The sequence below is a fragment of the Oryctolagus cuniculus genome, chromosome 16 (assembly GCF_051225735.1).
Source record: "Oryctolagus cuniculus isolate XC-2025 breed Fujian yellow rabbit chromosome 16, ASM5122573v1, whole genome shotgun sequence".
NCBI classification, from domain to species: domain Eukaryota; kingdom Metazoa; phylum Chordata; class Mammalia; order Lagomorpha; family Leporidae; genus Oryctolagus; species Oryctolagus cuniculus.
This window is the reverse complement of record NC_142882.1, coordinates 55,001,895-55,026,431: the sequence shown is the minus strand read 5'-3', so window position 1 is coordinate 55,026,431 and position 24,537 is coordinate 55,001,895. Positions and strand designations below refer to the sequence as shown.

Here is a 24,537-nt window from a genome sequence, read left to right as displayed (position 1 = left end):
GATTTAGGTATGTTTCCTTTCTTTATAGACTGATTGACTGAAATAAGGTAATATGAAAATACTACATGTATGACACATAGTAGGTCAATCATTCTATTAATACATATTCTTAGATTCAATTTTGTCAGGAAGATTGGGTTAACCTTGTTTCATTATTAGTTTTTAAATAATTGTAAATTATTAAATTGTAAATTATTAAAAGAAGATTCTGCACGTTAACATGAGACAAGTATTTCAAGAGAATGTCTTTCAAATGTGTAAATTTGAAAGGTGTGAATATATTGCTGTAGATGCTACAGCTGTATAACTCATTTTCTACTTTGAAATCTTTTCCTTTAGTTACAGAAAATTTTATTTCATAGATTTTACCCTTAAGACTCCATTGATACTGTTAAGTATACATCAGTTACTTAGAAAATGATTTCCTTTCACCTTCTCATTTGTAGTATTTCTTAAGTTTATTAATGAACTAACTATTTTTTGTTTGAAACAGTAGGATGGTTAGGTAAGAAGGGATTCAGTTTGGGATCCACTTTAGTTTCTCATAATGAAATCCTAAAGAATAACAGAAAAATCAAAAGTTTGGTTCATGTTCAATTTCTATTCCTTTATCGCTCCTAGCATAGTATGTATATATTTTCCTGTGAAAGTTAGCTCCATGGTGAATTCTGAGCAATCAACTTGCAACTTTTTCCTTCCACCACTCCCTTCCACCTCTGGCCTTGCACAAACTTGTTAAGCATGTTTGAGATCATGGGGGGCCGGTTGTGGGAGAAATGTATTGCAGAAGCAGTGCTTGAGCAATGATAGCCTCCTTTCAAAGCTCTGCCTCAGTCTGATGCAAGAAATTGTCTTTATGATTTGTCTGCTATCAATAGCCTTCCCGTTGTAGAAGAATTGGGGGAAGTATCTTGTTTGTAGTGACTTGTATTCCTCACAATCTTAAAAATTAACCTCCCTTAAGAAATGAGAAGTTAAATGCTTCATTCTATAATTGAAGCTGTATATTATTACTTGAGAAATTAGTTTGAACAAGTGAACTGAGTAGTGAATTACAATTGAGTTTGCCTCACTTGAGTAAATTTTCCCACCAAATTTGTCTTTCACAATGTGTAAGAGGGAATAGTTATCATCCAAATCTTAGGTATAATATTTAGTTGAACGTTTACCAGGACGTATGTAAAATAGGACTGTTTGACAAGGCCAGCAGTGGATTGGATCAGTCAGCTTCACTGGTTATGGTGCTCATGACCCTTCAGTTGCTGTTGGGCCACATCTCTAGGCATTTAGGAAAATGTTAATTGATTATGAGCCAGATAAGAAAGAATGGCTCATAGTGATTTGAACCCCACTATTACAAATTTAAAAATGATTTTCAGAGAAGTATGCTTCTGAGGTACTATTAAGCCTTGATTTTACTGTGATATAAAGTTGCCACTGAAATTATAGGCAGGGAAGTCTTGGCCCATTGTCTTTTACACTGTTAACTTTGTATCATTAATTAAACTTCTGAAAGTTGTGGGATAAATCAAATGCTTTTCTAGGGAAACAGGAAGCCATATTAACGAGCAACAACCCCATAATTATCCTTGTGAGTACATAACAGGGACACATTCATGTCTTTTCTTTGTGCAATAACTTTTACAAAGAAGTATTTTTAAACTGATCATTAATTTTATGACCACAGAAATGAGATGCAAAATTTATGCTGTTGTCATTGGCACAGGCTCAGGGCACCACTGACATTATGTGTGATTGTAATAGAATGGCTGCCAACTAATGATTCTGTAGCCATTTCATTTGAGCATGCTTTTCTCTTAGATGTCTGATTAGTCTGTAATGCTTTCAATTATGTCTGTAAATTGTATTGGATACATTTACCTGATGCCCATTGTTGATTTGGAGTTCAGTTTTCTATTACATAAACACAAGTTGAACATTTACCTTTTAATTTATAGAAGTCTTTGCAGGTATAGCTGCAAATAGTCAGCCCCTGGGGAGAAAAAAAGGCTTTGCACTACTCAACAGCGACCCCTGTGTTCAGTTGAAGTTCTTTCTAAGACAGCGGCTTTTGCTCGTTATGAGGGGGAGGAACAGAGGCCTCATCATTGAGCAACCGTGGGATGGAGAAGGCCGTGTTGAGACAGAATGTGTCCTTTCCACGTAATGCAGCTGTTAGAGAGGGAGTATGTGCTCGGAGACCCACGGAGATTCTTGACTTTCTGAGTTCACGCGAAAGAACGCGAAAGAAGCTTGGGATTGGGGGGAGTAGCAGTACTTAATTTGTTTTGTCTTAGATACATACAAACTTCACACCGACTTTTAAAAACAATACTTGCAATTAGCTTCAGTTCTTAGAATGGTTAGGTTGAAGACAATTTCACTTTAATATATAATCTGAAAAGTATTTAAAAAGAAACCCAAACCATAGAAATCTTCAACATGTCAGTGACCAGTTTTAACTCTAATTAAGTGTCACTGAGTTTATAGCTTTAATAATCATCTTTTTGGTACATATAATATATTGGTAAGGGCATTTGTGTACATGTGTGTGTATGTTGATGTATATACACAGAAAATGTATATTAGAATCTATCAAATGATAGTAAGCCACTTCTGATTTTCAAAATGTTTATATTTTTAATTTTTCAGCTTATTTCCATATAGTGTTAAATAGATTTAAGCCTGTCCATCTGAAATTTTTCCAAATCTTTTCATTATTTCTTTGATTTTACTGTTTTTTAGAAATTTCACTCTGTAGAAGTTGTTACTTCATTAAGAATCTAAGGATATTCTATCAGCTAAGAGTCATGAGAATTTTGTGATCTCTACTGCATAGTTCATGAACTGTTGTAATATGTTCACAATATTTTTGTAAGCACTTTATGAGGTTCCTTCTTTTATTCCAAATCAACACATTTCTTTTTTTCCCTAAGAGAAACATTGTAAGAGATCACTGGATGTTCTGAAGAGTACTTTGGGAAATGGACATGTGAGCTAGTAGTTAGGATGCCCATGGTCCCATATTGGAGTATCTGGATTCAATTCCTGGCTCCAGCTCCCAGTCCTAGCTTCCCAGCAGTGCCAGCCCTCAGAGGCAGCAGGTAATGGCTGAAGTATTTGGGTCCCTGCCACCCCAGGAGACCTGGTGTTGAGTTCTTAGCTCCCGGCCCTTGGCCCTTTCTCAATCCTGGCTATTGTGGGCTTTTGAGGAGTGAACCAATAGATGAGAGCTCTGTCTCTTGTTCTTGCTCTTCTCTCTTTGCCTCTCAAAAGCAATATTTTGAACATCTCATATCTCAAAAGAAAAAAAATAAGATCTGAAGAATTAGTAATATATGTACGTGTTCCTTGGAATTTTGGTTTGGTTAATGCTACTATATCCAGAACTTTGTACAGTGTGTAGCAATAATAATCATATCCATTTTATGTTGAATTTTATACTTTGGCATTTAATTTCTATTTTTAAAGGAAGGGATCTTTTTTCTCTTATATTCCCTTTCTTTTAAAGAGATGTATAATTCCTAAGGATAACAAGGCAGCCTTCTCTATATTCTGCTCTGATTGCCTTAATATGAGATGTCCCAGTCTTTACTTTTTCAGATTAAGGTGACAGTTGCCCATGAAATAGCAAAATTTAAGGAAACAGAAATGAATATTTAATTTTTAAATTATTTCAATAGTGTTGTCTTAAAAGAGGCTATTTCCTGTACCAAAATGTGGTGAAATGTAGGGTGACACCCATCCCGTATGGGCATCAGAGAGTGTCTTTTTGGTAACTTTAATTTGATCTGCCCAGGATCTATGTCTAAAAGTAATGCCATAGGAGTCTGGGGTCCCTGCAGGAATTTTCACCAGGCGTTTTGGTTCACTCTTGAGGTGGCTGGTTTATCTCTTGAATTGTCAACAATTTGATACTTTATGGAGTATGAAACATAACATTTTTCATCGTGTTGAATCTGGGTTAAAAATGAGTGCTTATACTTGTATACAACAGGGCTCATGAATAGCCTGATTCAATGTTTTCCTAAAAAAAAAAAAAAAAAAGTTGTTGAAGTTGTTGGAGCATGCAGTTAAGACAGCTGCATCACACGCTGTTTAACTCCCAGCTCTGGCTTGTGACTCTAGCTTCTTGCTAACGCAGACCCTGGAGGCAGCAGGGATAACTCAGGTGACAAGGGTCCCTGCCACCCATGTGGGCGACCTGGTTCCAAGCTTTGTCCTTGGCTCAGCTCCAATCCTTGCAGTCATTTTGGGAGTGAACCAGAAGATTGGCGCTACTTCCCTCTTTATGTCTCAAATAAATACACAATTAAATAAATTTTAAAAATTATTTAAATGGAGTATATAGAAAAACCTAAACCATAAGATGTTATAATGAAATTTTTAAAAATTTTATTTTATTTATTTATTTGAGAGGTGGACTTACAAACAGAGAGAAGGAGAGACAGAGAGAAAGATCTTCCATCCACTGGTTCAGTCTAAATGGGCCAATCTGAAGCCAGGTGTCAGGAGTGTCTTCCAGGTCTCCCATGCAGCTGCAGGAGCCCAAGCACTTCAACCATCTTCTGCTGCTTTCCCAGGCTATCAGCAGAGAGCCGGATCAGAAGAGGAGCAGCAGGGGCTTGAACTGGCGCCCGTATGTGATGCTGGCGCTGCAGGCAGTGGCTTTACCGACTACACCGTGTTGCTGGCTCCTATAATGAAAATTAATGACCCAAAACAAACAAATGAAAACACGTGAGCAAACCAACCTAGCATTTATAAATCAAGTAGGAAACTGGCCAGGACATAATGTTTCGTTTATAAATCACCTGGCTTGAATTTAAAAGTATTATAGGAATTTTAAAGCAGTTTTTCCCCCACAGTGGATTCCTACTATCAAAAATGCAACTATTTTAAATCTATTCTGATGTAACCCTGTGATTTTTAATAGCAGCGTGAAATGTTCATAGGACCTCAAATGATCATATTCTCATCATGAGTTTGCAAATTATTGAATAAGAATTGAAGTGCTTGAATTATTTTCTCTGCCATACTTTCTACTTTACTATAATATTATACATTTCTACTGTTACTTTGTGGGTTTTTTTTTTTTTCTTTATGACACTCACACAGTTACTTTCTGCCCTCTTTGTAGAGACCATCATAAACTCGAGACTGTTTTCTCTGTGTCACAGCTGTATTCGGACCTTCGAAAGCTCTGTCTCTCGGTTCCAGAGGCTGTGCACTGAGCCAGGACCTGGCTTTGCCTCGTTCAACAGGTTTCCCTCGGCAAGTTCGCCCTCCCGCCACAGTCCTGTCAGAGCCGCGTTGTGAAAGGCGTTTCTGTGCTTCTTTCCCAGGTGACGAGGACGACGGGGAAGAGTATGATGAGCCCTTAGCTCGGCCTCCAGACACCGCGTCCTTGGCCTCGGAGCGGTACGATAAAGATGACGAGGCCCCCTCGGAGGGTACGTGAGTTCTCCCCGGGCTGTGCGTCCGGGTCCCGGCGCTCTCGCTCCAGGCACCGCGGGGGTCTTAGCAGCACGGGGGCTTCTGATCACTTACCTTTACCGGAACTGGTTACAGAGCAGAAGAGCTCTCTCTAGTGGTTTCAGCGAGGTTTTCCTAAGTACCTCGTTGCTTCTCTAGCAAATCTTTACCAGAATTTTTAGGAGAAGGCTTGTGTCATTGTGTGAATATTATTAGTAACAGTTTGTTGGTTAATTTAATATTATCAGATTCTTGCTTAATTTTATTGTGCTTCCTAATGGCTTGTTGTATTATTTATCCTATAAATAATGAACAAGGGTTTTTTTCTGAAAACTCTCATACAAAATGAGTTCATAAAATATTAAATTAATTATTGCTACATTGCCTTCTCACATGGAGACAGGGTTTTAGCAAATGCTTCTTTTAATACACATTTTCATTTTTATGATTGTCACTTTATGCCCCACATTATACAGTGATGTTACAGTGTTCTGTGTTAACTGAATTAGCAATACAGTTGATTGTTTATCTCTTAGTAATTTCTAAAAACTATTGAACACTACCGAAGTTGTGAAACTTATTTTAACAGAGTGTATGCTTTCTCTGTCATAGCCAGTTGAGTGCAGCTGTATTATAGAAATCTTGTAAGAGTGATCCATAGTTATAAATTAAGAATGTGTGTCGATAAATTAGCCATGCATATTAATTTGTGGCACTGAAAGTTTCACATAGACACAGAAATGAATAATGCCTTCTGCCACGATATGATGATCAAACTGTGCAGTTCCATCTCTAAATACAATTGCTGAATGAAAATATGCTTCCTGCAACAGAGCACTCCACATTTTATGTTATCCAGATTATTCCCTTTGGAAACATAAATTGCTTTTATGAGGTATAAAATTATGTCTATTGCAGAACAGGGATAAGTCAAGTACATGCATAAGTGATAAACATTCTAACCACTGATTCAGAACAAAACAATCTTTTTTTTCCTATATCCAGAACTTTGTACAATGTGTAGCCGCAATAATCATATCCATTTTATGTTGAATTTTATACTTTGGCAAATATTTAATTTCTATCTTTAAGGGAGGGGATCTTTTTTCTCTTATATTCTCTATCTTTTAAAGAGGTGCACATTTCTTCTCACTCACACTTATTATCCAAAACAGAACATGAGGTTAGAACCCTGTCTAACCTCATCTTCAAAAGCATTTCTACTAATAATAAAATAATATTTTCAGGTGAAACAAAAAAATATTATTTAAGTTATACTGTTTTTCAGATATATTACAATTATTTGTTTTGCTCCTCTTTAAAATGTTGGTGAGATTTGAATGAGTGTATGTGTGCATATTCACATAGAGAGATAATATTTATATTCAACAAAATATTGAGAGAATATATCCATATCCATATACACATACACATACATATATACTAGATATTTCTCTAAATAACAGATATTTTTATCTTCAGGGTAGCACTATGTATATCCTTTTATAAATTACAGCCTAAAAATAATTTGCCATTTACATATCTTTGAGAGCCAGAAATCCTCTAGTAATTTGTGAAAAAAAATTGTTGTTAATCATGCATTGATATGATTATTGTGTTTTCTTGCTTAAGAGTAAATAGTTTATCAGCTGTTTTCATAACCAGATTTACAGGAATATCATACAGGATTAAATAACATGTAGAACATCAATTTTTGATTAAATATTAGTGCATATTAGTATTTAAGCAATGGTTAAGTAGATGGAAGGTTAACTTTTAGTTTATTCATTTTTTGATATATAAATCATATTATTTTTGATAGTTTTGCATTTTCTTCTAATAATATTATAAATTAATTTTCAAACTTTCACTTGAACCTTTCATTCTATAATAAGTATCAAGTCATCATATCTGCAACTTAAATTTGGTATGTATTCTCTTTTTGGTGGAATAAATTTTCTCTTACTATGTGGCCTCAGACTAATGATGTATTAATTATAAAAAGGATAAAGCATTTAACAATAAGTATAACCAAATTAGCCCAGGTCACCAAAAGGGCTTTTGTCACATCAGATTGTTGTTTTGTCCTTTTGACTTTTACCTTATGGTAGGCACTAACAAAGTATCTGAACTTTGATGGATTATAAACTCTAAACATGATATGTATTTTTCATAATGCTAATGTAATTTTCAAGGTATTGAAAAGGTCAGACCTGCACATCTCTGTGTGCATTCTAAGTCTGTCTTTCCCTTCAATATTTCTTTTTCTCTGTTCCTCTGGTTCAAAAGTTCACTCAGTTCCCAAATGGCCACCTAATTTTCCAGTTATTCCCTCAAGCCATATGTGTTTTGGTTTCTTTATGGTTTATTAGGTAGTGTAGGAAAGTAGCATAAGTTATATCTTCTAATGAAATTCAAGCACACTTCAGTGAGGCTTCGACTTGATTGCTGGTAGCAATTAAATCACAGCCAAGGAGAATAATGCATAATCTCACAAGGTCCAGACACCCTATAGAAATTGAATGGAGATGAAAACAGAAAACAAAAACAAAGTCTCCAAACCCTGCCAGACAACACTGTTTCCAGCCTGCTTTTTTTTTTTTTATTGGCCAACTGCCTGATTGATAGCAAAATCATAACTTGCTGCATGCTAACAGGCAGAGTTCACTTGTAGGTTATTGTGAGCTGATAAAGGGTTAGATGGAGTTTTGATTTTCGCATTGGACCTTGGTACACCAGATTAATGGAATTTCAATGAGAGACTAGAGTAGCCACAGCTTTGTCAGAGAAACAGATGGAGATTCTATAGTCATGTCTACTCATTAATACTAGTTGCCTGAAAGGTGTGCTGCTTCTCTATACAAAAGAGTTGATATAATTGATTTTTGAGTGGTACATTGAAAAAAATGTACCTTATTGATGACTAGGATTGTAACAGAAACAGTGGCAGATTTTTTTTGTATAGCTTGTAGCATAAAAATGTCAGATTTTATAATTTTTGCTCCTCTCTTTTTGGAAATACTTTATTTATTTTTTGAGGAACAATACATTTTAAGACCAATATCAAAAATATAAAAAATGACATGCTAAATTACCTTTTAGGAAAATGCATAAGAGTCTGTATTTTATGTGTGTTGGAGTTTCATTTTGATGTAATATTAAGAAGAGATATATATCGAAAGTTCATTTTATAAGCTTTATGCCTTATTTTTTCAGGAAAATTAAAAAAACAAATCATGTTGGTTTCTGGACTATTGTAGATCATCGTTAGAAGTCCTATGTTATTGTGTAGCTGGGTATACTGGGATGTTAATATAAATGGTTCATGTCAGTAATAAGATAAAATTAGAGATAATGAGACTTAAAACCTTAAGGAGGAATCTGTTATTGTACATGTGTTGAAATATTTGGCCACTAAGGAAGTAGTTGTAGAGTAGCCTTTAGACACTTTATAATGACTTGGGTTCCCATTTTTCTATTCTAAATTAATTTTTCATTCATTTTTGTCGTTGGTGAAAGAAAGATTCTGACCATACAGCACTGTGGGCAGTCCCTGAGGTGAGGTGAAGGGATTCAGCAAGCGAGAAGACATCTATTGGCTCTGCCCATCGATGATAGGTCGAAGGGTCCCTGTGGACATTTGTCACAAATCTCATTCAGCCTAGACCAAAATCACTTTGTGGATAAGAACCTGCAACCTCTAGAGTGTGAATGTAGGAAGGCTAAAGTGAAGTAGAAGACACAAAATAGCAGTTTATTGCCCTGGTATCTACCTAACAAAAAATGTTCAGACAGCACAGGTTATTGAGAGCTGTGGTCATTGACTAGAACATTGTTATTTTGTTTTTTGTTTTGTAAAAAATATTTGTTTCACCACGCCTCTGTGTGACCTGGCCACACCTGTGCATCCACCGGCCAATCAGGTTAATTAACCACTCCCCTTTGGAAGTGGATTAAAAGCCTGGGACACGGTGTGCCAAGCCCCCTTTTTTTCTTTCCTTTCTGGCCTTTTGCTGGTGTGGGTCCATGAGGCCCTGTGCCTCCGGAGTGCATCACCTTTGGGCCACCTGGCCCATGCCTCCAGGCCTAGATGCTCCTCCACGTGGCTGGCTCCTGGTACTCTGTATGAACTCAGATTTCTCTCTGTCCTTTAGATAGGACTTTCTCTCTCCTATAAAAAGCTTAAAATGCAAAAAACAAAACAAAACAAAACAAAACCTGTTTAGGAATGGAAATACTTTTTGCAGCCTGGGAATTTAGAAAAAGGCTAAGCTATTTTGATCATAATTTGTAACATTAAATAATGTTGTTTTGTCTTTTTTGGTATTCTTTAAGAAAATCCAGTGTATAATAATATGGCATTTTATGACATGTAAGTCACTTATTCTAAAAGCTTGCTTAGAAAAGGACTGTCCCCAGGATGCCTATAAATGATGAGCTCTCACAGTGCATCTAAAACAGACTTAGATGTAAACCCATACACATATACACACATAAATTTAACTTTTGAGGATTTTTTGGGGCCACAAAAAAAAAAGCATAGCACTAATCATTTCTTGTAAAAGCCAAAGAATAGATATTTGTTTTGTTTTGTTTTGTTTTTTTTTTTTCTGTGTTATCAATAGAATGTGAACAACTTTAAAACTAGGTAGGGGTGGGTATTGTGGTGCAGTGGGTTAACCTGTTGCTAGGGATGCTTGCACCCCATATTGGCATGCCAGGTTTGAGTCTCGGCTACCCCACACACTTCTGATCCAGCTCCCTGCTAATGTACCTGGGAGGCAGCAGATGATGGCCCAAGTACTTGGGTTCTTGCCTCCCATGGAATTCCTGGCTGCTGGCTTCAGCCTGGCCTAGCATGGCTCTTTTGGGCATTTGGGGAATGAACCAGCAGGTAGAAGATCTCTCTCTCTCTGTGTCTCTCTCCACCCCAACTGTGTTCTGCCTTTCAAATAAATAAATAAGAGACAGATTTTTTGAATAAGTAACCTTTTAGAGTATTTTTCTATGATTATATTGTGGGTGTTGATATTTAAATTATATTTTTGTATTCTAAGAATTTAGATTCATTTGCAAGTTGAGAAATATTTTTGTGTATGTAACATATATTAATATTACATTTTTGTTTTTGTTTTGGTTATTTCAATATACCAAATCTAGCTTCTTTGTATTTTAGCAGTATAAGAACAAAGCTGTTATATTTAGCACAGTTTCAAGTATTTTGGTGGAATGAGAGGATTATAGTTTGGAGAAGTGATAAAAAGTAGGTTTTTTTTTTTTTTTTTTTTGACAGGCAGAGTTAGAGAGAGAGACAGAGAGAAAGGTCTTCCTTCTGTTGGTTCATTCCCCAAATGGCCGCTACGGCCTGTGCATTGCGCCGATCTGAAGTCAGGAGCCAGGTGCTTCCTCCTGGTCTCCCATGTGGGTGCAGGGCCCAAGCACTTGGGCCATCCTTCACTACCCTCCCAGGCCACAGCAGAGAGTTGGACTGGAAGAGGAGCAACCGAGACAGAAGCTGGTGTGCCGGCGCTGCAGGCAGAGGATTAGCCTAGTGAGCCGCGGCACCAGCCAGAAAATGTTTTTAACTCATGATATGTTTTGTGTGCTTGGTGATACAAAATCCACATGTGACACATTTTTGTGTTGCAAAGGTATGTAAGAGTAAGAGAAAACATGTAGCCTTTGAGGATCATCTTCCTAATATTTTTGCTTTTGATTGGGAGACTATATCAGAATAATTTAGCAAGCAAAGAAGACCGTAACAAAAATTGGCTAAATAAGAATGTAGAGGTAAGAAAAACCAACATTATGAAAAAACATGCTCTTTAATCCAGTAAATTAACATTTATTTTTATAGTACTCAAAGGAGGGAGCAAGATTCTTGGATAGGGCAATGAGTGATTCAAAGATGAATCAGATAAAGTTCCTGTTTTCAAGAAACATGTAATCTAGATGGAAAGAGAAGATAATCACCTAAGCTAAAGTAACTAGCAATCTAAGTTAGAGTAAGGCACATTCCAAAAATAAGAAATACTGTATGTTGCAATGTCTTATTGATTTGGTCTATACCAAGGCAAATAATTGGTTTCATTGATTTTTACTCTCTGATTTGTTGACTGAATCAGTCATATGTTTTAGTCCCATGTGGAATAAACCAAAGCATAAACTTTATGCCTAAATTTCTAAGAGCTTGTAGGGTAAGTTGTTGAGGGAGAGACTTTTTGTTTTCCCCAGAAACCTTTTATTTAAGGAATACAAACTTCATGCTTTTTATACACACAACTTTAGGAATATAATAATTCTTCCCATCATACCTGCCCTCCTACCCACACTCCCACTGCTCTTCCTCCTCCTATTCCCATTCTTATTTTTAAAAAAGATTTATTTATTTATTTGAAAGTCAGAATTACACATAGAGAGAGGAGAGGCAGAGAGAGAGAAGTCTTCCATCCAATGGTTCACTCCTCAATTGGCTGCAATGGCTGGAGCTGCACCCATCTGAAGCCAGGAGCCAGGAGCTTCTTCTGGGTCTCCCACACGGGTGCAGGGGCCCAAGGACTTGGGCCATCTTCTGCTGTCCCAGGCCACAGCAGAGAGCTGGACTGGAAGGGGAACAGCCGGGACTAGAACCGGCGCCCATATGGGATGCCAGCGCTTCCGGCCACGGCCTTAACCCGCTGCACCACAGCACCGGCCCCCAAACCCCATTCTTATTTTTTACTAAGATCTATCTTCAATTAACTTTATACTCATAACTAATCTATACTAAGTAAAGAATACAACAAATTGTATATTAAAAAAAAACTTCCTCAACAGTGGAAACAAGGGCTGTTCAAAGTCATTGCATCTTGAAGTGTCAATTTCACTTCTATAGATTATCTTTTAGGTGCTCTATTAGTTATCACAGATCAGGGAGAACATATGGTATTTGTCCCTTTGGGACTGGCTTATTTCACTAAGTATGATGTTTTCCAGTTTCATCCACTTTGTTGCAAATGATGTGATTTCATTTTTTTAACTGCTGTTTAGTATTCCATGGTGTATATATTCCATAATTTCTTTATCCAGTCTTCAGTTGTCAGGCATTTGGGTCAATTCCATATCTTAGCTATTGTGAATTGAGTTGCAATAAACATGGGGGTACAGATAATTCTTTCACATGCTTTTTTTTTTTTTTTTTTTTTGACAGGCAGAGTGGACAGTGAGAGAGACAGAGAGAAAGGTCTTCCTTTGCTGTTGGTTCACCCTCCAATAGCCGCCGCAGCCGGCGCCCTGCGGCTGGCACACCGCGCTGATCTGATGGCAGGAGCCAGGTGCTTCCTCCTGGTTTCCCATGGGGTGCAGGGCCCAAGTACTTGGGCCATCCTCCACTGCACTCCCAGGCCACAGCAGAGAGCTGGCCTGGAAAAGGGGCAACCGGGACAGAATCCGGTACCCCGACCGGGACTAGAACCTGGTGTGCCGGCGCCGCAAGGTGGAGGATTAGCCTAGTGAGCTGCGGCGCTGGCCTCACGTGCTGTTTTGATTTCCCTTGGGTAAATTCCCAGGATTGGGATGATTGGGTCACATGGTAGGTCTGTATTCAGATTTCTGAACTGTCTTCCACAGTGGCTGTAACAGTTTACATTCCCACCAACAGTGGATTAGGGTACCTTTTTCCCCACATCTGGCCAGCATTTGTTTTTTGTTGATTTCTGTATGAAAGCCATTCTAATGGGGGTGAGGTGAAAACTCATTGGTTTTGATTTGAATTTTCCTGACGGCAAGTGTTCATGAGCATTTTTTAATGTGTCTGTTGGCCATTTGGATTTCCTCTTTTGAAAAATGCCTGTTTAAGTCCTTTGCTCATTTCTTAACTGGGTTGTTTGTTTTGTTGTTGTTGAATTTCTTGATCTCTTATGTATTCTGGTTATTAATCCTTTATAAGTTGCATAATTTGCAAATAATTTCTCCCATTCTCTCAGTTGCCTCTTCACTTTCTTGAGTGTTTCTTTTGCAGTACAGAAGCTTCTCAATTTGAGGTAATCCCATTTGTCAATTTTGGCTTTGATTGCCTGTGTCTCTGGGGTCTTTTCCAAAAAATCTTTGCCTATGCCAATGTCTTGCAGGGTTTACCCAATGTCCTCTAATACTTAGATGGTATCAGGTCATAGATTTAGGTCTTTAATCCATTTTGAGTGGATTTTTGTATAAGGTGTAAGGTAGGGGTCTTGCTTCATGCTTCTGCATGTGGATATCCAGTTTTCCCAGCACCATTTTTTTTTGGTAAAGATTTATTTATTTACTTGAAAGTCAGAGTTACACAGAGAGAAAGAGAGGCAAAGAGAGAGAGAGAGGTCTTTCATCTTCTAATTCACTCCCGGATGGCTGCAATGGCTAGAGCTGTGCTGATTTGAAGCCAAGAGTGAGGAGCTTCCTCTGGGTCTCCCACATGGGTGCAGGGGCCCAAGGACTTGAGCCATCTTCTACTACTTTCCCAGGTCATAGCAGAGAGCTTGGATTGGAAGTGGAGCAGCCAGGTCTCGAACACACACAAACTGTTTGAGAACATGTTTTATAGTTAATTCTCATAATACAACTCATTGAGGACAGAGGTCCTGCATGGGGAGTTAGTGCACAGTGACTCCTGTTGTTAATTTAACAATTAACACTCTTATTTTTGATGTCAGTGATCACTGAGGCTCTTGACATGAGCTGCCAAAGCCATGGGATCCTTTTGACTCCACAATCTCCGTCAGTATTTAGACAAGGCCATAAGCAAAGTGGAAGTTCTCTCCTCCCTTTAGAGAAAAGAACATCCTTCTTTGATGACCACATCTTTCTACTGGGGTCTCTCTCACAGAGATCCTTAAGGCTTCTATCTTTGAGCTATGCCTGGGTGGTTTAGTGCAGTGTCCATCTTTTAGTAAATACCCAGAGGCGTGTGCTGGGTGTGGTCAGGGAGCTCTGTTCAGTGCTCCAGGGTGAGGGGAGTGTCTAAGGTAACACCCAAGTTGGGCGTGGTAAATCTCTCTCTCTCTCTATCAGAGGGGAAAGTTTGTTCAGTTCTGTGGTGTAGTCTCATGCTTACCCTCTCCTATAAGGAGACCAATACCTGGGCACTAGCCCTAGTGGGTACACTTTTCATCCAGGCTACCGCAAGAACCACATAAAGGATCCATGCAGTCCTCGGTGTGTACACAAATCCTGCAGCAATGACCCTCACCAGGGAATCAGGGAGCCCCAAGCATGTGGAGCTGCCCACAGTGACTGCCCAAAGTCCCAGCCACACCCCCTCCCATGCAGCCAAGTGTTTTCATAGTTCTGGCACACAAGCCTCCCACAGTCACGAGCACCCAGCCCTTTGTCAATTCTCCCAGCCAGACTCAGGTGTCTTCTCTAGCTAGTTGCTGGGTGCTCAGACAGGAGCTAGTGCAGCTGTTACATATGTCCAAAATGATGCCTGCCCTCTCTCTTGGCTAATTAGAGAATGCTGGTGCTGGATGGTTAAGGAGAGAGAAACATGCCCCCGTTGCGCCCCCCCCCCCCCCCATTGGTAGGTACATGGTTCCCCACAGGACTCCAAGCCAGACTCCCACCAGGCTGTTCCCACAGCTTTATCACCAGTGGCTTAGGCTGCTGCAGTCTGGTCTCACCTCACTCCAAAGCTGGTGCTGAGGCTTTTGGCTGCTGGGGTCCGGAGTGAGTGTCCACACCCTCCACATAGGTCCACAGTGTCCCTCTAATTTGCATGGAGTTTCCTCTGGTTTTCTCCCTAACTCTTCCCTGAGACTGCGCTCTCTACACTTTTTTTCTTAAACTGTCTTTCCCTAGACTAAAGCAGTAAGCGCCCTCCTTGTTCTACCGTCTTGATTCTCTCTGAGGGAGAGACCCTCATCTGAGTTCTCTGTGGGTCTTGAAGCTTGCTAAAGAGAGTGGGAAAAGACGCTGGAAGGAATGCTTGGAGTAGAAGTCCAGAAACCATTTTTTTCATATTCGGTGGTGATTGTTTTGTTGCCAAAGGAAACAATCCTTTCTGGATTTTTAAATTCTAGTCTGTGGGCCAGCACCGTGACTCACTAGGCTAATCCTCCGCCTGCGGCGCTGGCATTCCGGGGTTCTAGTCCCAGTCGGGGCGCCGGATTCTGTCCCGGTTGCCCCTCTTCCAGGCCAGCTCTCTGCTGTGGCCCGGGAGTGCAGTGGAGGATGGCCCAAGTGCTGGGGCCCTGCACCCATATGGGAGACCAGGAGAAACACCTGGCTCCTGGCTTTGGATCAGCGCGGTGCGCCGGCCGCAGCGTGCCGGCTGCGGTGGCCATTGGAGGGTGAACCAACGGCAAAGGAAGACCTTTTCTCTGTCTCTCTCTCTCTCATTGTCCACTCTGCCTGTCAAAAAATAAATAAATAAATAAATAAATAAATAATTCTAGTCTGTGCAGCAAAGGATTTGTACCAAATATTTGCTCAGAAAATTCCCCAGACACTAAATGCTTGTGTACTCATTTCAGAATCAGTGAATTTCCTAGTGGTAACGAGGTGATTTTCCTGGAGAAGACAGGTTATATAGGATAACAAGTCAACGTTGAGTAGGAAGGAGAGGAGGAGGTCTTGGAGTTGGTGCACAGCATAGGTGGGAACTGAATGCCAGGATAAGTTCAAGAGTTTACTTTAGATTTGTTGGTCATTAAGAGCTCCCTGAAGCAATATACGGATGGGATGAGTATAGATTTGATGGCTATTGTCCTGGCACTTAAATGTAGGTTGAATTAAGGCAAAGACCATCTAGAGGAGGCAGCAAGCTAAATGCTTTGCTGCATTATTTGTTTTCAATCTTGACAGCATATCTGTGAAGTAGATGTTATTATCACTATTTTATAATTGAAGAAACCTAGGAATAGAGAGGTGATGTAATTGCCGGATGTCATGCAGTCACACTGCTACTATGTGGCAGAACTGGAATTGGAATTCATGGCTCTGACTCCAGGGATCCTGCTCTGCTTTCAAAACCCCTGCTTTTCCCCCTCTACTCCAGCTGAGATACTGCTGCTTTTGGTTCAGCGGTATTGACGAGAGCCGAGAGCCTGGGTTAGTGCAGTGGATATTGCAGGGAAAAGTGGTGGATTTTTTAGCCTCTTCTTCCTGAAAGTATGACCAACAAAGCAACAGTATCTGCATCACCTAGGAGCTTGTAGAGAAGCTGAATCTCTGTGTCCACTAAAGACCTCCAAAATCTGAACCAGCATTGTAGCAAGATCCCCAGGTATGCAGTACAGCTGGAGAAGGTCCTTTTGAGAGGCGTTTATCATATCAACCTTTGCAGCTGAAAAGGAAGGTGAACCACACCAGGCAGTTGCACTTGAGGGGCTGCATGTACATGTGGGTGACCAGATGTCATACAAAGCAGTGCCTTGAAATAGGAAAACATAATACTTCCTGTGTGTAGTTGCCTCTGCTTCCAGTGCCATTTCACCATCAGTTGGGACCATTAGGCTGTGACTTTCTTGAAGTACATGTCTCCTTTCTCAAGGCTGCTGTTTGTGGGCCATTGTCAGATTTTTGAACCTCTTTCCACAGTTTCTTCCCTTTCAAATAAAACTCTGCATTAAGTACAGGGATGGGGGAATCTGAAAAATTTCTCCTAGGAATATTTGCATGTTCATGGGGCATTGTCTTAAGGAAGGCCAAGCATCACTTGAAGATCTTTTTTTTTTTTTTTAAGGATTTTATTTATTTATTTGAGAGGTAGAGTTACAGACAGTGAGAGAGAGAGACAGAGAGAAAGGTCTTCCTTCCGTTGGTTCACTCCCCAAATGGCCGCAATGGCTGGAGCTGGGCTGATCCGAAGCCAGGAGCCAGGTGCTTCTTCCCAGTCTCCCATGCAAGTGCAGGGGCCCAAGCACTTGGGCCATCCTCCACTGCTTTCCCAGGCCATAGAAGAGAGCTGGATTAGAAGAGGGGTGGCCGGGACTAGAACTGGTGCCCATATGGGATGCCAGCACTGCAGGCGGAGGATTAACCTACTGAGCACAGAGTCGGCCCCTTGAAGATCTTTAGATGTCAGCACCAGGTTAGTGGTGAAGATGTTTTGGTTATTGCACAGCATGGTTACTTGTGAATTTATACTAAATGACCATCCTTCTTCCTTCCTTAATATTTGTTTTGAAGACAGAGACAGAGACCTTCCATCTGCTGGTTCACTCCCCAAATGCCTCCAACAGCCAGGGTTAGGCCAGGCTGAAACCAGGAGTGGGGAACGCAGTGTGGATCTCCCATATGTGGCAGAGACCTAAGCACTTGGGCCATTACCTGCCTCCTTCCAGGATGCACATTATCAGGAAGCTGGAACCAGGAGCTGGAGCTGAGAATTGAATGCACCCAGACACTCTGGATGTGGGATGTAGACATCCTGCCTCTTCACTGATTCTTTTCCCTTGTGTCATTTCTTCAGAAATACGGTGAGCTTTGGTTAGTGATTCATGTTAATGAGCGAAGGACTTGGTTGAGCAGAATAGTTTGTGTGGGATTCCTGGGCTTTGATACTTCTGTTGTCCTGGAAGACTTTCCCTTTGAATGGGAGGTCTGACTGTAGGTCATGGGTGAAGTAGCTCAAGCTGTTGCAGGCATTTGGGGAAAAAATCAGTAGATGGAAGATTTCTTTCTCTCTCCTTTTGAAATAAATGTAAAAAATATTTAAAACAAATAAGCAAACAAAGATGCTGTGTGTGATGCCTGCATCCTATATTGAAGTGCCTGTATTCAAGTCCCATCTCTGCTCCCGTTCCAGCTTCCGGCTAATGCACATCCTGGGAGGCAGCAGTGTTTATGTCGTTGCCACCCGTGGGGCTTGGCCTGGTCCCAGCTGTTGCAGATATTTATGTCATGGACAGCAGATGAATGATCTCTGTCTCTGTCTCTCTCTGTTTCTTCTCTTTCTCTCTGACTCTCTGCCTTTGAAATTAATAAATAAAAATTTAAACAAATCCCTTTAAAAATTTTCAGTTGGGTTGCTTTTTTATTTTTACATTCTGACTTATTTATGTAGAAGACATCTTTTAAAAGTTCATAAATATGAATTTAAAAAAAATTTTTTGGAGAAAAATTTTGAAATCTGTAAAGATTTTTTATACTATGCATTTTCCATGAACATTTTGAAGACCTATCATATTCCAGATCCTAGTCCTTTATCAGATTTATAATGATTTATATGATTTATAAATATTTTCCACAAATCTGTAGGTTGTTATTTCTCTTTCTTCCATGAGTCTTTTTTTTTAAAGGTTTATTTATTTATTTGAGAGGCAGAGTTACAGATGGAGAGAGGGAGAGACAGAGACAGTGAGGTCTTCCATCTGCTGGTTCACTCCCCAAATGGCTGCAAAGGCTGGAGCTGGGCCAATCCAAAGCCAGGAATCAGGAACTTCTTCTGAGTCTCCCTTGCAGATGCAAGGCCCAAGCACTTGGGTCATCTACTGCTTTCCGGAGGCCATTGCAGAGAGCTGGACTGGAAGAGGAGCAGCCAGGTGCCTATATGGGATGCCAGCACTACAGGCAGAGGCCTAGCCCACTACGCCACAGCACCAGCCCCTCTCTCTTTCTTAATAGTATCTTTGAAGTACAAAAATTTTAAATAAAATATTTATTTATCTTCATTTTGTATGAAAGTCAAAAGAGAGACACAGAGACAGACTAAGGGAGATCTTTCATTAATTGTTTTACTCCTCAGATATCTGCAGCAGCATGATTTGGGTCAGGCTGAAGCCCGAAGCCAGTCAATCTGGGCTTCCCACTTGGGTGGCAGGGACCCAACTACTATCCCAAGATGCACATTAGCAGGAAGCTGGAATAGGAAACGGAGCCGGTACTCTAACCCAAGCACTTTGGGGTCAGGCATCCCTGCAGTGTCTTAACTGCTGTGCTAAATGCTTGCTGCTGAAGTGTTCTTAACTCGAGACTAAGAGGTTCTTCAAAATACTGAATTCTTTTACTCTAGGGAATTGTGAGATTAATACACTATTTAAAAGATAGTTGGCCAGTGTAGTGGTGTAGAGGGTAAAGACACTGCCTGTGATGCTGGCATCCCATTTGGTCATTGGTTCAAGTCTCGGCTGCTCCTCTTCCAATCCAGTTTCTGTTAATGTGCCTGAGAAAGCAGCAGAAGATGACCCAAGTTTTTGGGCCTCTCCACCCATGGGAGACCTAGAAGAAGCTCTGGGCTCCTGGCTTTGACATGGCCCAGCCCTGGCCATTGAGGCCATTTAGGGAGTGAACCAGCAGCTGGGAGATCTTTCTTGTCTCTCCCCCCTTCTCCCTGTAACTCCACCTTTCAAATAAATAAATAAATAAATCTTAAAAAAATAGATCATAGGCTACTTTTATAGTTGTGTATATAAAAAATTGTGCAAATGTCAAAAGCTGTTTTTCTTGCTGTGTCTTTCAGCTCAGTGAACTCTTGTATCCTATAGTATTTGAGGTGGGTGTTGTGGTACAGAGGGTAAAGTCACCACTTGGGACACCCTCAAACTTTATCAAGCTGCCAGTTCGAGTCCTGGACACTTAGCTTCCAAGCCGGCTTCCTTCTGATGTGCCCTGGGAGGCAGCAGATGATAGCTGAAGTACTTGGGCCTCTGCCATCCATGTGGGAGACTTGAATGGAGTTCTGGGATCCTGGCTTTCATTTGGCCCAACCCTGATTGTTGCAGGCATTTGGAAGGTGAACCAGTTGATGGGAGATATCTCTCTTTTTCTGTGTCATTCTGCCTTTCAAGTAGAAGAAAAAAATAAATAAACATTAAAAAAATTCTCAGGGTAGGCCTTGTGGTGCAGTTCAGATCTAGCTTCCTGCCAAGTCCCTGGGTGTCAGCAGGTGATGGTCCCAGTGCTTGGGACCCTCCCACCCAAATAGGAGACTTCAGTGAAATTCTGGGCTCCCAGTTTCAGCCTGGCCCAGCCCTGCCTGAGCATTTGTAGGGGGCGAATCAGCTAATAGAAGATTCCTTCCTTTTTCTCTCTCTTTGCTTTTCAAATAAAGTAAAAAAAAAAAAATCTTGCTTTGTGTGATGGCATATAATAGCACAACTGATTTCTAGCAACATGATTCATGCCTTTGAGATGTAATCATGATCTTGTTCGTTGCATTACACATATAAATATATAATCACATGGTTCTTCTGTCATGTCTTTTTTTACTTTAGTAAATTACTTCTAAGAACATATGTTCTACGTTGATTATTTTGTTAACTTTCTGGAGCCGGGCTCTGTAAAGGCAGAGCTGTGGTGGTGGAACTTGGGGTGCTGGGATCATCATCTTGGAAATCTGGCTTCCTATCTTTAGTTTTCAAAAAGGAAGTTAGTTTGTTTCTTTGAATTGGTTTCTTCTCCTTATAAGGCCATGTTGTTGGTGTTTTTCCTGTGTCCCCCGAAAGTCGCATGAATGTTCTCAGCATTGCTGTCCCAGGTGTGCTCTGAAGACTGGTCCTGATCTGTGACCTGCTTGTCACTGGGCTGTGTGGGACAACCTAGGTACAACATTTGAGAGTAAGCACTTTGAAATGCTTATAGCAATTTGCCATTCAAGTATGTGGATAAATTTATCCAAGTATGTGATCATTTTTTCCTAGTAATTTGTTTATTGTTTTTGATGGTTTTCTTTTTTTATATGAAATATTGGTTTGTTAAAAAATGCCTTATAGTATTGGGGACTGGTCCTTTACCACACATAGAAGCATTGATCTGGACTCAGAGAGGGGTTACTATGGTAGTCCCAAACTATAATGATTTCTGGGTCTGTCTTTGGATTCCTGTATTTTTCTCTGTATTTTCTTCCATAGTCTTAGTTATGTTTTAATGTAAACATTAGGTGTATTTTCACTACAGAGAAACTTGAGAGATTCTAATTCCACACTTCTTGTTAAATATAGTTTCAGGTTCTGATGTTATAATCAGATATTTAATTATATTTTCATATGAAAGGGACAGTCTCAAAGCTTTTCATTTGGTCTGTCTAGAGAAAAGGGTAATGCAATTTAAATATCATCTCCTTCTTTCTCATGCCTAAGAAGCATAAACATTTAATGTCATGCTTACAGACTTTATCAGAAACAACACCACATCTCAGAGATGTGTTTTTGTGTCTTTCTGTGTAAAGCCCTCCAAAAGCCCCTCCTCACTTTTCAATACTACCTCTGAGTTTTTCATCACTTTCTTTAATGCTAAAGGAGGTTAATAAACATAATATTTTACTATCAAAAATACCAATATATCTTACCATGGGGAAAAGCAATATACATATATTTCCATCGTTGGATAGGACTTGTTTGGTATTGGTATCCTGGGATCTATGCCCTGGAATATATGTGTGCTATAAACCTTTAATATGCTTAGAATAGGATTTCTTTGTAAAAAGGAAATGTGTCTTATAGGAGGTAAGGAACTGATTTTTAAAAATAAGTAGTAAGAAAGGGTAACAATGTATGTTTTAGGTAGAGTGCTATATGGAATAAAAGTTTAATTCAACAGATTTTACTATTAGGTTAGACTGGGGAGGGGAAATGATTGATATGTCATTGCCCCCCCCCCCCCCTTTTTTTTTTTGACAGGCAGAGTGGACAGTGAGAGAGACAGAGAGAAAGGTCTTCCTTTGCCATTGGTTCACCCTCCAATGGCCGCCACGGCTGGCGCGCTACAGCCGGCGCACCGCACTGATCCAAAGCCAGGTGCTTCTCCTGGTGTCCTGTGGGGTGCAGGGCCCAAGCACTTGGGCCATCCTCCACTGCACTTCCTGGCCACAGCAGAGAGCTGGCCTGGAAGAAGGGCAACCGGGAAAGAATCCAGCACCCCGACCAGGACTAGAACCTGGTGTGGTAGTGCCGCAGGTGGAGGATTAGCCTATTGAGCCACGGTGCCTGCCAATAGGTCATTTCCTTTTTAAGGACCTTATAAATTAATAGAGCAAAGAGGGATGTAAATATCAACTGTAATTCAAGGCAGATGGGTATAATCACCACTACAAAAAACACAGAAGGAAAAAGAAGATGATAATTGTAATTGGAATGAAGATGGACTTCACAGTGGAGATGAGTCACATCTGGGAGAATAAAAGGCTTCAGACATATTAAACATGGAGGTAATAGTACTTCAGACTTGTGAAACAGTATGGTAAAGGGATGGATTGGTCAGAACCCTTTTAACAAATGAGACAGAAAAAGAAACTCAAATCAAGCTGGTTTAAGCAGGAAGTTGAAAGGAGAATTAATTGACTCACCTATGAGAGGAGGGGGCTATCATCCTGCTTTATGTCCACTGGGATCTACGAAGATGCTCGAACTGTAGAGTATCCTCACTCCCAGTTTGCTTTCCTCTAGGAGAGACTGTGCCCACAGAACTGAGGCACAGATGACCACCAGCCACCAGCAGCTCTTAGATGTTTTCTACTGGTCTAGTAGCCCATGGAAAGAGGGATCTCTCCATAGTCGCAGTAGAAGTCCTTGGCTTGGGTCATGTGCTTATTTGGAATCAGTCACTCTGCCCTGTGCATGTGTGTGTGTGTATGTGTGTTGTTTCAACTGTCCAGAAGTGGGTCAGTGCCCATAAATGAGTGGGGAGAGAGGAGCAGGTTAAGCCGCCACCTACATTCCATATCAGAGGGTCTGGTATCAAATCTGCCTCCCCTTCCCATCCAGCTTCCTGCTAATGTAAACTCTGGGAGGCAGCAGGTGATGGCTCAAGTACTTGGGTTCCTGCCATCCAGGTGGGAGACCTGGATGGAGTTCCTGGCTTCAGTATGGCTCAGCGCAGGCTGTTGCAGGCATTTGGGGGAGCAAACCAGAAGATGAAAGATCTCTCTTGCTCTCTTTCAAAAAAATATAAATAATTAAGCAAAAACACATCCTGCTGTGTTAAAAAAAAAAAAAAAGAAAGAATGGGGAGAGAGAGGTGAGGTCAGCCTCACCTAAACCACATAGAGACTGGGGGAGAGAGGGTGTGCCGTTCTCCAAAGGAAAATTTCTTAAAGAAAGAAGAATCAATTGAGAGCAGGCAAAAACAGATACCCACTACAAAGCAGGGTATGGGAAAGTACAGTTGAACTTAGATGGTGTAGAAGCAGGAATAGAGAGAAGGGGAAAATGTATGACTAGGATAGATAACAGTCTTAGACATACAGTTCATTATAGAAAAACACTGTCATCAAGCAATAAGTTGCAATCATTATTTAGCCTCCTAAATTTTAAACTGATTTTTGGGGCCGGCGCTGTGGCACAGCGGGTTAATGCCCTAGCCTGAAGCGTCGGTATCCATATGGACGCCGGTTCGAGACCTGGCTGCTCCACTTCCGATCCCGCTCTCTGCTATGGCCTGGGATAGCAGTAGAAGACCCAAGTCCTTGGGCCCCTGAACCCACGTGGGAGACCTGGAAGAAGCTCCTGGCTTCCAATCGGCAAAGCTCCAGTCATTGCGCCAACTGGGGAGTGAACCATTGGATGGAAGACCTCTCTCTCTCTCTTTTGCTTCTCCTCTCTCTGTGTAACTCTGACTTTCAAATAAATAAATCTTTTTTAAAAAACTGATTTTTATTTTTTAAGATTTTTTTATTTATTTATTTGAGAGGTAAAGTTACGGACAGTGAGAGGGAGAGACAGAAAGGTCCTCCATCCGTTGGTTCATTCCCCAGTGGATGTAATGGCCAGAGCTGCGCTGAAATGAAGCCAGGAGCCAGGTGCTTCTTCCTGGTCTCCCATGTGGGTGCAGGAGCCCAAGGACTTGCTTCTACTGCTTTCCCAGGCCATAGCAGAGAGCTGGATTGGAAGAGGAGCAGCCCGGACTAGAACCGGCGCCCATATGGGATCCAGCACTGCAGGCGGAGGATTAACCTACTGCACCACAGTGCCAGCCCCTTTAAACTGATTTTTAAAGAGAAGAAATGAATGAAAAAAAAATGTTGATAAGGCTAACTGTATCGACTGTTAATTCATATTTATTTGAAATATTTGAATGTTTAATAAATAGTAATTTTTCACTTAGTGAAAATTTTATTGAATTTTTTTTAACTTTTATTTAATGAATATAAATTTCCAAAGTACAGAATAT

The 24,537-nt window shown here is 40.4% G+C and overlaps 1 protein-coding gene across 3 annotated transcripts in view; it reads left to right on the top strand.

Annotated features, from left to right (window-relative positions):
• The window catches only part of SKAP2 (src kinase associated phosphoprotein 2), a 182,281-nt gene that overhangs the window by 13,090 nt on the left and 144,654 nt on the right, over window positions 1–24,537 (top strand). For all 3 annotated transcript variants that reach the window (XM_002713727.6, XM_051853255.3, XM_089315443.1), the window contains exon 4: window positions 5,346–5,453. In XM_002713727.6, coding sequence (XP_002713773.1) covers window positions 5,346–5,453 — 108 coding nt within the window. The remainder of the gene's footprint in view (window positions 1–5,345; window positions 5,454–24,537) is intronic.